The following is a 15,509-nucleotide window of genomic DNA, read 5'->3' on the forward strand; positions in this document are numbered from 1 at the left end:
ATCATCATCATCATCATCATCATCATCATCATGATGATGATGATGATGATGATGATGATGATGGTGATGATGTCACTGAATTGTCAAGTTTCCCACTGTGTCATACTCACTCCTCCTAGAAATGCTGGGTGTAGCTATTTCTGAGCAAAGCTTGGAAATCCTGATATAGAGGGTACCCAGAAAACTGATAATTTCTTACCGTTGTAGATTACGTGTGGACAATTACTAGAAATATAGTTGTCTTCCTTTGTTTGTTGTTGTTATTTAACCTTTTAAGGCTATTTGCTGATGTGTAGATTATTCTGCACAAGTAGCAACAACATTGTCCTGGGCTTTAATGCCTAGAAATAATGATGTTGCACCTTGCAATAGTACACAAATAGGACAATATTGTTCTGTTCTTCCTGGCTTTAGTTTTATCGTTTTGATTTTTTGGCGGGGGGGTCATCCATATACTATGTTTTCTTATTGTTGGGATATAAGCCACCAGAGTTTGGTTTTAAGATGGGCAGCTGCACAAATGCTTTAAAAAAATAAAAACAAATACATAAATAAATAAACATGCATCAAAACATGGCAACCTTAAATCTATATGAAATTGCAGTAGTGCGTAGAGATTTCAGATCTCCATTAGTTTAAAACTGACGGAGAGTTTGGTGCCCAACAATTATTCTCTATTACTACTGAGCCCCCAAATCAGATCAGCATTGGTTTTCTATCGAAGTCTTCATCTAGAATAATACAGTCCTAGGGAGTACAGAAAAACCTCTAAGCATCAATGGCTGTTCTGTGCTGCCAATGGAGACTGACCTGTTAACAACTTTGGGCAAAAACACAAGGGAAATTAAGCAGAAAGTCACTAATGGATGCAGAAGATAAAATCTCATTGAGAGAGGCACAAAGACAATGGAAACATTACAGAAATCTGCATGAATAAAGATGGTGAGTAATTTTACCTTGAATAAGTTATTCCTCTCCTCATCTTTTCATTATTGAGCGTAAGCATTCCTTCCCTTTTCCAGCAATTACAGTTCCAGTTAAAACAAAGAGATTTCAATGTTAGCCATTATTCATTGAATCATGATTGTTCAGGCAATGTTATTTAGGAAGAGATGAAAATAAGCAGCACTAAAACTTAGGAACACATGAACATGATCTACCACCAACCATAAAATATTACTGTCCACAAAGGTAATTTCCAGTTACTGAAGAACAGACCACTGATTTCTTCAGATAAAAATTTCACTAACTTGGATAAATATAATTCTCTGAAGTTAAAGTTAAAGGCTGAGGTTAATCTCTATCAATCTGCAGATTTAACATGTGTTCATTTAAACTACTTACAGGACATTTTCCTATCATTTCTTTAAATATGTGCCCATTTTCCATTTCAATACATAGTTAAATATTCTTTTGGAGATTCTCTTCAAATGCAAAATCATTTAAACTCAAAGTCATATTCACTTCCAATTTGATCAAATTACTAATGCAATTTAAGTTGTTAAACAGAACTTATAATTCCAAATCCTTTTGCGCATGCATACCTTATCTCCATCCACACTTACCAAAATAATTAAATGGGTCTAATTCTATCATAAATAAGATGCTTCTATGACAATTAAAGAAAAGAAAGGAGCATAGCAGAGATGGTAATTCCAAGTTGGGTTTAACTTCTAAAATTCAAATACTTCACTGTACAGCTATTCCTGCAAACAACCAAAATGAATTCAGTGGCACATTGAATTCATTTCAACAAAGAACCAGAATAGATGGTAGCACATTATACCAGCCTCAACTATGCCAGTTAAAGACAGAGAAACTGGAAAGAGAGGGAAAGAGAGGGAGGGAGGGAGGGAGGGAGATGGTAACATTAATTATAACACATTCACATGTGTTATACCTGGATTCAAATCCAACTTCCATTAGCTTTTATCGAACTTGAGGGGAAAAAAAAACCTGTTTTAGGTTCCCAATATTGAAGAAATTAGTGTTAACTATCTGTCACCTCAAGATTATAAAATAATTTCATATTATCTGATAGTGGTTAAATATCTCTAAGATTCATCATGCTGAAATGTAAGCAAATAGAAGGATATAATGCTGTCCCTCAGATAGTTTCACCTAAATTTGGAGAACTAGCTTTTAACACAGTTTTCACTAAAGGTTGATCCATCACTCTTCAAGTCACTCCAAACAATACTGAATAGGAAATATGTGAACAATTCTTTTTCTTTTTTCTTCTAGGGTTATCATTATTAAGAATGCATAATGACACATCTGAGTTTCTTCTCTGGGAATTCTCAAAAATTTGGGAGCTACAGATTATGCATGCAGTGTTATTACTGATACTGTATTTAATGACGGTAACAGGGAACCTTCTCCTCATCTCTGCTGTTATTTCTGACCACCACCTGCACACCCCCATGTACTTCTTCCTGATGAATTTAGCCATGCAGGACATTGGTTCAGTTTCAATCATTATCCCCAAAGCTGTTTTTAATTCTCTGATGAAGGTCAGATATATTTCTTATTCTGGATGTGTTGCCCAAGTCATGTTGTTTGTCTTTTTCCTGAGCTCTGATATTCCCCTTCTTACTGTCATGGCCTATGATCGGTATGTTGCCATTTGTAACCCTTTACAATATGAAATGATAATGAACAGGAAGGCTTGCACCAAATTGGTTGGCAGTGTATGGACTGCCGGCCTTCTCAATGCTTCATTACACACCACTGTCACTTTTAATACCCCTTTCTGTTCTAATACTCTCGATCAGTTCTACTGTGAAATCCCATATTTGCTTAAGATTGCCTGCTCTGGTTTATACGTAACTGAAATTGGAGTTCTAGTCTTCAGTGCTACATTAACAATCGGCTGTTTTGCTTTTATCATTGTCACTTATGTGCATGTCTTCTCTGCTGTTCTGAGAATCCCTTCAGTTCAAGGAAGGAAAAAGGCCTTTTCCACTTGTCTGCCACACCTCATTGTCTTCTCCATATTTCTGTTTACTGGTGCCTTTGCTTACCTAAAACCTGTAGCTGACAGTCCATCGCATCCTGACTTCCTAATAACGATAATGTATTCCACTATTCCCCCCATGCTGAATCCGTTAATCTACAGTATGAGAAACAAAGACATCAAAGCTGCTCTTTCAAGAATTTTTAGTCAGAAGTTGTTTCATTTTAAGGAAATATGAACTGTGTAGTTACCTATTTTTCTATTTGAACAGGAAAGAAAGAAAGAAATAGACATAAGATGCAAATGTTATGTAACTGTCCCTCATTTGCAGGCACCCCACCTTGGGTTAGAATCGTTATTTCATTGATTAATGAAATTGATCTCACCTCTGCTAACACTGAGGTTGTCATGGTCAATTGAGCCAACACTGGCCCCTGGTGTGTGTGGCACAAGTTCCTTCAGTTTTCTTGGCAACATTTTTGAAAGTGACTTGCCAATGTCTTCTTTCATTTCCCTGTCCCATATGGGCAGTCTCCATGAAGTCAAATTCAAATCCAGGCAAATTCATGCAGGGCTGCATTAAGTCCTTTGTATGCCCTGGGCACATTAATCTTGATTGACTCTCCAGAGGGGCTCATAATAAATAAGAGATTTATATTTCCTCATGTTTTTCCCAACATTTTACTTTCAAAGTGCAGTATGTATAAGCCCAAAAAAGCAACAGAAATATTTATATAAATGTAATTGGTTTTAGGATATCCAAATTGTGATTTCACTATTATTTTTCATATTTTATTTAACTTAAAAAAATATTACAGGCTCTGTAGTTTAGATTTGGTCTATCATCCAAATATAAATGTCTAAAGCAGTCGTCTTAATTTTCTGAGGTGAGCCAAGATTAGCCTAGCTGCTGACTTCCATCTACACCTCTTTCTTAATTGCTAAAACCTTTGAAAGTCTATCTTCTGAAAATATATATTTGGCTTTTTTTTTTTCCAGGATGTGTGAAAAGATGCTGAAAAGGCATGAAAATAATAGACAGATATTTTCAATTAGATAGTGAATTTCGAAAACTAAAATCTTGGGGATTCCTAATGTAGCCTGTAATTGTACGTGTATACACAGAGAATAGGGAAACGTTTGGTTCTGTTAACATTTTAGTACTTGGAAAATAGAGTCACGTGATTCAATTCACTTTATGCATGAGGTATTTTATCTTTGAAATGTAGCTTTGGTTAAATCTGAATGTTTTTCTCAGTGATCTGTATGGGGAAACAGATAGATGCAACAGTTTAAAATAAATTTTGAAAGAACTAGATGAAATTCCTGTACCTAATAAATATGAAGACTGTCAGATTTATGCAGATTTCTGCACTGGGTGCTTTTAGAATTTTTTAAAGGCAATGTTAAGATTCTAGCTTATTCTGTATATTCATGTATAGTATATACATACATGTATACATATGAAGACATTGGATGGAGGGACAGCAGTCAATTAATGAAATGTTTGTTTATAAAAATCTATTAGTGATCAAGGATGCAAAGAATGTTTTCATTATTTTCTTCACACGTTTTGGAAAAAAAACTGGGGCAAAAGAATATGTACTTACTGTATATGAAAATGTGATTCTTAGCTTTGCAAATTCCAAAAGAAGAAATTCAGTCAGTAAAATGCTGCCTATTCAAGGCTGCCTCATGGGCAAAAGAATTCACAAAAATAAATATAAAGAAGTGTAAATGTTTCAGTGAATCTCAGCGTTTCATGGTTTGTCTTTTGGCAAGAATGAGAATAATCATCCAGTTTTCAGCGTACAGTTTTAAGGGTTTAAACTATCCAAGTCCAAAGATTTAAATCTACCTTTTTCTGCATTGTGAGCCTTTAAAAGAGATTCTAATAGCTAGCTGTTAGCTCTTTGGTCTTAAAAAAATTTAATTGAGGCAACAGCTAGTACTAGTTTCTAATATCTACCCCTTTCCTGGTTATATAGTCTATATTATACACACAAATATACATATACATATACATATACATATACATATACATATACATATACATATACATATACTTATACTTATACTTATACATATACATATACATATACATATACATATACATATACATATACATATACATATACATATACATATTCATTCAGCATGCACTGTATGGCATAACCAAGTAGCTGGCATTGTGTACAGGAACATCTGCAAAGTGTATGAGCTAGGCCCTCCCAAATCTAGATGGGAGATTCCATAGGAGGTTGTGGACAGGGCTAAGATCCTGTGGATTTCCAGATCCAGACAGACAGGCAGATACCAGCCAATCAACCAGATCTTGTGGTAGTAGACAAGGGCCAGAAGACAGCAGTGATGATAAATGTAGTGGTGCCAAGTGAGAGCATCATCCGGAAGGAGTATGTGAAGCTGGAGAAGTACCAGGGCCTGAAGGAGGAACTAGAGAGGATGTGGAAAGTCAAGGCCAAAGTGGTTCCAGTGGTGGTAGGAGCACTTGGGGCTATGACTCCTAAGCTGGGAAAGTGGCTCCAACAGATCCTAGCAACATCATGAGAGCTCTCTGTCCAGAAAAGTGCAGTGCCAGGAACAGCTAAGATACTGCTCAAAATCCTCAAACTCCCAGGCCCTGGGAGAGGACCCAAGATTGAGGAAGATACATACCATGCATAGGGATCAGACAAATTGTATTTCAGAGACATATGCATATGTTTACATACTTCCTTTCTGATGTCAGAAGATGGATGTAAGAGAATAGTATCTAAAGAAGAAGGAAAGCAAACCTCAAAGTGGTCCAAAGAAGTCTTGAATTCTTTTTAAAATACCCTTTTTAATTAAATAAATAGAATATAAAGAATTATAAGGATTTAAAATTAATTGAAAGCAAAAATCTTATTAATTTGAATTATGACAATTTAAAACGGATTGAGGGGCCACTTAAATCTGGAATATTGATTATTGTAAAGTACTTTGGACTTAATTAAACAAATTAAATATCTTCAAAGGAACAGAATGTTTAAGTCGATTGATTGGTGGATTTTCTTAAACAAAATTATAAGGGCCATGTGACTATAGAATCATGGAGAGCTGGAAGGGTTTAAAGAGTTAAGAAAAAAAGGACTCTCTTATTTTTGTTGCTTTATCTAGTTGATTATAAAATTTAAGGAGAGAAATGGCTAATATTAGGAAAGCCACAAAAGAAGGGAGGAAAGGAACGTCAACCGGGCAAATAGCGATTACTCCAGAGGCTATACAAAGGATGTTGGAAAAATCTGAAAAGAATATTTCAGTGGCAGCTGTAGTCTCATTGACTGAATCTGTTAAGTAGCTACAGATCAGCCTGGTGAAGACATTAAAGAAGGGGTTGTTGAAGCCCCCACTTTTTTTTTTTTTTTTTAAAGAATGGGAGGAAAATGACACGAATGTCGAAGTTGACAAGGTGTACAGAATTAACACAAGAAATGAAAAATTAAGAAATGTACTGAGAAATACACTTGTGCACCTTGTCAGGAAGAAGACAAAAAACCAGGTTCTATGACAACATCTTAACGCTACACTAAGGATTAATAATATCAGAATTAATTGTATAAGAGAAAAAAATATAAAATTGACTCGTTTGATTAGGTATAAGATAATAAGTACTTTTGTAAAACATTGGAAACCCTTGATGGACCTTCATAGAAGTGGTAAGTGGTTTCTGGATTTGCGAAATGAACTGTGTATTGTAATCTTAAAGGTAGTAGAGGGATACTTATTTTGTTTGTAACTGCTGCAAAGGATATAAGAAGTCACTTCTTTAAATATCTTTTTCCTTCTTTCTTTTTTAGTTTCTGCACTTTTCCTCTATCTTTCATTCTTTCCTAACCTCATTTTCTACATTTTTTCATGTTTATGTTTTAATGTGTAAAAATCTCTAATAAAAGATAGATAGATAAAGATAAAAGTTGAACCTCCCAATCCATAATAGCAAAATATATCATAGAAAGGGGCAATAACATGCCATCCTTAATGTTATCATAAAGCACTATAAAATTGAGACATTTTAGATTTTGATTACTTAAAAACTGACAGATTTAGTGTGTGTGTGTGTTTATAATTGAGCCTGCAAATTAATCTGATAGAGTTATATTTTGCTGTTCTTGTTCAATCACTGAGTTACACAAGCCCCTTCGCCACGACAAGGCAGTGATCCATGACGGCGAGAGTTATATTTAGTGAGTATATATATATATAATATATATAATATTATTGAGCCTGCAAATTAGTCCTGCCCTCAACATTAAAATAATACAGACCCTTGGGCAATGACCTCAGGAGAGTTTGTTGTTGTTGTTGTTTATTGTTTTGTTTTTGAATCCATAACACAGTGGCTATTTTGTTCTGTCTAAGGAGACAGTTTTTGTTTTTGTTTTCCCCTTTAAATCCTTGGGGAAATAATAAGAAAAATTAGATCCAGTCTTACTGAAATGCTACACAGTATAAGATCTTACCGGTACTTTTAGAAAGACAATAGGAAAAAGATAAAGAAATCTCTACGACTAAAGATGGATGAAGATGGTAAGTCATGCACTTACTTTTATTTTGAATTATACACTATTTTCCCCCCTTTTTTCCTTTAAATATTCATAAGTCTTCCCTTCCCTTTCCTTTTCAATTTCAGTGACAACAAAATACCTTATATGTTTCAGTTGTTATAGAGGAATGATTGTTCAGGTACTGTTATTTAAGGAGAGAGAGAGATGAAAATAAGCAGCAGCAGAAATCAAAACACCTTAATTTAGCTAAGCAACAGCATAGAAAGCAAAGCCTTTCCCCACAGTGTTTCGTTTTGCTTTTCCCTTGTTGCCATATAGATCTTCTTTACTTCTTTACTTATTCAGCCTTACTCAGCCAAAGTTTCTTTTTTCCCCCCAGCGTAATCCGCTTGACAAAAAAATGGAATCTGGCTAATCCCAACCTGAATAAGATATTTCCATAACTATTAAAAAAAAAAAAATAGCAGGAATGGTGATTCTGAGTCAGGTAGAATTTACAAACTGAAATACATAACTCTAGAGCTATTTCTGTAAAAAATCAAAACGTGTTCGATGAATATCAAATGTTGTGTATTATGGTATATTGAACTCATTTCAACAGACAACTAGAATAGATGGTATAACATTATAGCAGCCTCAACAGTGCCAGTGAAACATGAAGAAACTGAAGAAGAGAGAGAGAGAGAGAGGGACAACCTTTTCTGAGCACAGCTTGGAAATCCTGATATAGAGGATACCCAGCAAACTGATAATTTCCTACCGTTGTAGATTACGTGTGGATAATTACTAGAAATATAGTTTTTTTTTGGGGGGGGGGGTTCATCCATATACTATGTTTTTCTTATGGTTGGGATATAAGCCACCAGAGTTTGGTTTTAAGATGAGCTGCTGCACAAATGCTTTAAAAAAATAAAAACAAATACATAAATAAATATGCATCAAAACACGGCAACCTTAAACCTATACGAAATTGCAGTAGTGTGTAGAGATTTCAGATCTCCATTAGTTTAAAACTGACAGAGAGTTTGGTGCCCAAAAATTATTCTCTATTATTATTGAGCCTCCAAATCAGATCAGCATTTGTTCTCTATAGAACTCTTCATCTAGAATAGTACGGTCCTAGGGAGTACAGAAAAACCTCTAATCGTCAATGGCTGTTCTGTGCTGCCAATGGAGACTGACCTGTTAATAACTTTGGGGAATATCACAAGGGAAATTAAACAGAAAGTCACTAATGGATTCAGAAGATAAAATCTCACTGAGAGAGGCACAAAGACAATGGAAACATTACAGAAATCTGCATGAATAAAGATGGTAAGCAATTTTACCTTGAATAAGTTATTTCTCTCTTCATCTTTTCATTATTGAGCATAAGCATTCCTTCCCTTTTCCAGCAATTACAGTTCCAGTTAAAAGATTTCAATGTCAGCCATTATTCATTGAATCATGATTGTTCAGGCAATGTTATTTAGGAAGAGATGAAAATAAGCAGCACTAAAACTTAGTAACATATGAAGAAGATCTACCACCAACCATAAAACATTGCTCTCCACAAAGGTAATTTCCAGCTGCTGACAAAGGGATTGCTGATTTATTTAGAAAAAAAATTCACTAACTTGGGTAAATGTAATTCTCTGAAGTTAAAGTTAAAGGCTGAGGTTAATCTCTATCAATTTGCAGATTTACCATTTCTTCATTTGAACTAATTACAGAACATTTTCCTATTTATTTTTAAAAATATGCACTCATGTTCCATTTTAGTACACACCCACACACAACCCCCCCACCCCTTAATATTGGGGATTCTCTTCAAATGCAAAATAAATTAAACTCAAAATCGCATTCACTTCCAATTTTATTTTTGATGCAATTTTAGTTATGAAACAGAACTGATCATTTCAAATCTTTTGGCTTATTCACATCTTAGTTATCTTAAATGATTGAAAGTGAAATGTTCTTACCATATTTGCATGGTTTAGTCTGATTGCTCTGTAAGCAACTCAATCAGTTGTTTGAATCATGGTAAACATATTCATCTGGGTCTACCCAATACCTTTAGTTTCATAAGCAGTTTAAATAGGCTCCGATTTGTGTTTTATGAAGTAAGAATGGGAAGTGCAGGACCCCACTCCAGAAAAACGATTTCTTCATGGAATGCCAGAATGTAAATCCTTGAGTCCATTCAGAGCCATTTATGAAGAAAATTTAAAATAATATTAATAATAAATAAGTCAATGAAGAAAGAAAAAATACAAATTCCTAGTGCTTAATGTCTCATATCAGCTGTTGGAAAGAATTTTCTTTCCCAAAGAGATTTAAAAATCTTGGGCTTTCCATTCCACTTCAACAGGCCGACACAAAATTGTCATTTATATCTGATTTCAACCCAATACAGCAAAAAAGCTTGTTTTGCTGCTGAAATTACACTGAGATACCTGACCCCTGAACTTTACAAAAAAGCAAGATAATTGACTGAGGAGGATGTTTAAATTTTGTAGCTTAAATGTTAATGTTAGGTCAAAGGAAAAATTCTTATTTACCTTTGAAATCTCTCTAAAAGGCACTACATAGAAAATATTTAACAGCTCTCCTTTTTCTTCTAGGGATGTCATGATTCCTGATGAAACATGGATAATGACACATCAGGGTTTCTGCTTTTGGAATTTTCAGCGATTTGGGAACTACAAATTATGTACATAACTTTACTACTGACACTGTATCTCATGATGGTAACAGGAAACCTTATCATCATCACTGCTGTTGTTTGTGACCACCACCTTCACACTCCCATGTACTTCTTCCTGATGAATTTAGCCACGCAAGACATTGGTTCAGTTTCAGTCATTCTCCCCAAAGCTGTTTGGAATTCTCTGATGAGTATAAAGACTATTTCTTATTCTGGATGTGTTGCCCAAGTCCTCTTGTGTTTCTTTTTCTGGACTTGCAATTTTTCCCTCCTTACCATTATGGCCTATGATCGGTATGTTGCCATTTGCAGACCTTTACAATATGAAATGGTAATGAACAGGAAGGTTTGCACCAAAATGGTTGGCAGCGTGTGGAGTGCCGGCTTTCTTAATGCTTCATTACACACTATTGGAACTTTTTTTACTCATTTCTGCTCTAATGTGATCCATCAGTTTTATTGTGAAACCCCACAGTTAGTTAAGCTTGCCTGCTCAGATTCATATGTAATTGAAATTGGAGGTTTAATATTTAGTGCTACATTAGTATTTGGTTGTTTTGTCTTCATCATTGCTACATACGTACAGATCCTCTCTGCTGTTTTAAGAATCCCTTCTGTTCAGGGTAGGAAAAAGGCCTTCTCCACTTGCCTACCACACCTTACTGTCATTTCCATATTTTTGTTTACTGGTGCCTTTGCTTATCTAAGAGATGTATCTGACAGTCCATCCCACCTTGATTTCATAATTACAATAATGTATTCCATTATTCCCCCCCTGATGAATCCATTAATCTACAGCATGAGAAACAGGGACATCAAAGTTGCTCTTTCAAGACTTTTTGGTCAGAGGTCATCTCATTTTAAAAAAGTGTGAATTGGATTCTTTTGGATATTTTTGTATTTGATCAGGAAAGAGAAAAATAGACATATGATGTGTGCCTTATGTAACCATGCCCCACTTGTCAGGACCATATCTTAGGTTAGAAAGTTTATTTTACTGACTTATGAGATTGGCCTCACCTGTGCTAAGACTGAGGCTGTGATGGTCCATTGAGCCAACAGTGACCCCTGGTGAGTGTGGCACAAGTCCCTATAGTTTTCTTGGCAACATTATTGAAATTGACTTTCCAATTCCTTCCTTCATTTCCCCATCTTATATGGGTAGTCTCCTTCAAGTCAAGTTCAATTCCAGGCAAATTCATGCAGGGCTACCTTTAGAGACTTGTACACCCTGGGCACATTTATATTTATTGGCTCCCCATAGTGCATCATAAGAAATAAGAGATTTTTATTTCTTGAGCTATTTTTTGGAATAATTCAGCTTCAAAGTGCAGTAATTATAAGCATAACAATAGCAATATTTACATAATTATAATAGATTTTCGGATATTCAAATTGTGATTTTACTGGTATTTTCATACTTTTACTTTAAAAATATTGCAGGCTCTTTGGGAGATTATATCTGGTCTACCTTCCAAGTATAATGGCCAAAACAGTTCACTTAGTTTTCTGAGACAAGCCATGATTGGGTAGGGTGTGCCTCCCAGTTTAATGGCTTAACTATTTGAAAGCCTTTCTCCAGAAAATATCTATTTGTTATTACTTTTGTCAGGACATGTAAAATATACTGAAAAGGAATGTAAAATATCAACCCTGTCAATATGAGAGTTGATTGCAAAAACTAAATTGTTAGGGGATGCTAAATTAGCCTATAATTATACTGATATACACCAAGTCTAGGGAAAAGTTTGGTTCTATTAACATTTCAGTATTTGGAAAATAGAGTCATTTGATTCAATTCACTTTAAGCATGAGGTATTCTATGCTGGAAATACAGCTTTGGTTAAATCTGAAAGTTTTTCTCATTGATTTACATGGGGAAGCAGACAGATGCAACAGTTTAAAATAGATTTTGATAGAACTGGATGAAGTTCCCCTACCTAACAAAAATGAAGACTGACAGATTTGTGCATAGATTTATGTACTGGGTGCCTTTAAAATCTTTCTTAAAGACAATGTTAAGATTCTAGTCCATTGTGTTTATATGTGTATATGCATACATGTGCATATATGAAGACTTTTGGAGATGATGGAAGGACAGCAGTCAATTAATATTTGTTTATAAAAATCTATTAAAGATGAAGGATGCAAAACTATTGTCTTTTATTGCTCACACATTCCTGTTTAAAAAAATAAAGCAAATAATATGTATTTATTTAAATATGTAATTCTCAATGCTTTGTGTATTCCAAAAGAAGAATTTCAGCCAGTAAAATTGCTGCCTATTCAAAGTTGCTTCACAGATAAAAGGATTCAGAAGTACAGTATGTATATTTATATTTATATGTATATCTATATGTATATGTGTGTGTATACATATACATACAACTGTAAATGTTTCAATTGCTGCCTGTTCAGGACAGACGCACAGGCAAAACAATTCAGAAATATTCATATTCATATTTATATATGTATATGTATGTAAACAACTGTAAATGCTTCAAAATGTATTAACTTATCATGGTTTGGCATTCAGCTATAATGAGAATAATCATCCTATTTCCAACCAGCCATTTTAGGGGCTTTAATTATTCAAGTCCATAGGTTTAAATATACCTCTTTCTGCCTTGTGAGCCTTTAAAATAGATTCTAATAACCAGCTGTTATCTCTTTGGTTTTATAAAAACATACCCGAGGCAACAATGAGTACTACATCCTTATATATGTACCAATGTGTTAACAATAAGAAGGGTTCAGAGAATCTATTTCTGCTGTACAGCCATCAATTTCCCTGTGTAGATGTGTAGTTCAAAGTAATATCAATGTCTACAAATGTGAAAAATATCTCCAATCAAATAATTTTTAGTTATTAATTTATAAATCAAATTTATATCACTGCCCAACTCCCGCACAAGGAGGGACTCTGGGCGGTTCACAACCCAACAATTTAAAACCAATAAAAACATAAATAATACAGCATGAAATACAATTATTAAATATGATAAAATCCAAGCGATGGTGGTACAGTTGAACCTCGAGTTACAAATTTAATCTGTTCCATTACTCTGGTTGCAACTCGAATAGGTCGCAACATGAGGCAAATTTTCCCATAAGGTTCAATGTAATTACTGTTAATCCATTCCGGCATCTGCGGACCACGCGTCAGGGGGAGAAAAACGGCCGCAGACCACGTGTCAGGGGCGGAAAATGGCTGTGGACCACGTGGCAGGGTGGAAAAACGGCTGCGGACCATGTGGAACGGGCAGAAAAATGGCTGCGGAACACGTGGAATGGGTGGAAAAATGGCCGCGGACCACGTGGAACGGGCAGAAAATGGCCGTGGACCACATGGAACAGGCGGAAAATGGCCCCGGACCACGTGGAACAGGGGGAAAATGGCCGCAGACAATGTGGAACGGGCGGAAAATGGCCACGGATCGGGTTCGTAAGTTGAGGCGAGTTGGCAAATTGAGGTAATTTTTTGGGGCCGGAGCTGGTTGTATCTCGAAAAATTTGTAAGTAGGGGTGTTCGTAACTAGAGGTACCACTGTATTGTTGCAGCCTGTGACCAGATAATATTGGTCAGTCAGGACTAGGGAACCAGCCAGCCCCAAAACTGACCAGTCCCATCCCCACCCCATGCATGATGACAAAACCAGGTCTTCAGTTTCTTTCTGAAGTCTAAGAGGGAGGGGGCCAACCTCACTTCTGGGGGAAGAGTGTTCCAAAGGGCAGGGGCTTCTGCAGAGAAGGCTCACCTCCTGGACCCCATCAGATGAAATTCTCTTGCAGACGGGGTCCGTTGCATGCCCTCTCTGCATGACCGGGTGGGACAGGTTGATGTGACGGGGATGAGACGGTCCTTCAGGTACCCTGGACCCATGCCATGTAGGGCTTTAAAGGTAATAACCGACGCCCTGAATTGGACCCAGAGGCAAACTGCCATCCAGTGCAGCTCACGGAGCAAAGGTGTTATATGTGCAGATCTTGATGCACCTAAAATCATCCGTGCTGCTGCATTCTGGACCAGTTGAAGCTTCCGGATACTCTTCAAGGGTAGCCCCATGAAGAGCGTGTTACAATAGTCTATATGGGAGATGAATATATGCAACTACTTCTTCCCAGAACAGAACAATTTTAGGACACTGCAAAAACCTAAACTTTTTCTTGCTGCGTCACCAAGAAAGCATTGATTACCGATTCCTACACTGTGTAAATGCACTTGAGTTCAATTAGTCAGAAACAGCCTAAAGGCTACTCATTTTTTGATACAGATGTTAAGTTAGTTTTCCAATGTTTAGACAAAATGTGAGCCTCCAATTCCCAATTCCAAAGAGTCTTTAGAATCTGCATATCAAATTTATTTATCAATTAAAAGTATTTTTAATAAATATTTTGGGGGTTGTCTCATAAAGTTTAGTGATTATTTTTAGTAATGTATCTGCCTCTGTAGCTAAAAATAACACTGGTCCAAAGGTAAATTCATGTTGTAGTTAGAATTACTACCAGTGGGTAACAACACAAAAATAACCTTTAGCCTTTAACATAGGAAATGATCAAAACTTTTTGTAACGCCCAATAATTGCTCTAAAATTAAAATCACAGCATCTGTATAATTTCCCATATAACAGGTGTTTTTATCAAGAGTAAGGTCTGCAGGACCCCATGGTGTCATTTTGGCATGAGAAAAAGAATCAAATGTAGATTTCCAAAAATGACATATCACCATTTTCAAATAGATTTAATAGTGTCAGGAGGCTTATCCATTCTATTACAGTCTGAACCCCAAATGCTGCAATTAATGCTATGTGTCAAAATTTCAAAAGCGCCAGGGAAGGAGAATTTATACCAAGTGAAACCACCCTATACCATACAATGTGGTATTCATCAAAAGGCAGGTGACATGAAGAACGATACATTTCTAGATTAGAAATACCAAAGGTCCTATCTTTGACTAACAACTCCACCTTTTTCAATTTCTGAACTGAAGAATCCATAGCACTGAGGGTATAATGAGTTTTTGAAAATCTTTTCCAGATGGGAATTCTCCATACAGTCTAAATTTGATCTACATCGAACACAACAATAGCTATATCAGAGGATTTAAAACATCTGTTTATATCAGTTATGTGTTCAACCTGTAAAGCATGCCTTGGTGACTTCTCTGGGTAACTGAGATATATGTGATATGGTGCTACCTTACAAAACCACTCAGAAGTTTCAGCAGGTACAGAATGACGTGGCAGAAGTATCTATGGATATGCCATGATAATGCCCTGGTAAAACCTTTGCTGCTTAACATAAAATAACAATTTCATAC

The 15,509-nt window shown here is 35.7% G+C and overlaps 2 protein-coding genes across 2 annotated transcripts; both read left to right on the forward strand.

Moving 5' to 3' along the window:
• Positions 1-2,261: 2,261 nt before the first annotated feature.
• On the forward strand, positions 2,262-3,194 carry LOC112543208 (olfactory receptor 14I1-like). The gene has a single exon (XM_025177439.2). The coding sequence runs from the start codon at positions 2,262-2,264 to the stop codon at positions 3,192-3,194; it is 933 nt and encodes a 310-aa protein (XP_025033207.2).
• Positions 3,195-10,130: 6,936 nt separating this feature from the next.
• Positions 10,131-11,063, forward strand: LOC112543165 (olfactory receptor 14I1-like). Its single transcript, XM_025177380.2, has one exon. The coding sequence runs from the start codon at positions 10,131-10,133 to the stop codon at positions 11,061-11,063; it is 933 nt and encodes a 310-aa protein (XP_025033148.2).
• The last annotated feature ends 4,446 nt before the right edge of the window (positions 11,064-15,509 follow it).

Source organism: Python bivittatus, unplaced genomic scaffold (assembly GCF_059951505.1).
Source record: "Python bivittatus isolate LINGU-HERP-01145 unplaced genomic scaffold, Pbiv_v1 ctg000470_np1212, whole genome shotgun sequence".
Taxonomy (NCBI): Eukaryota; Metazoa; Chordata; class Lepidosauria; order Squamata; family Pythonidae; genus Python; species Python bivittatus.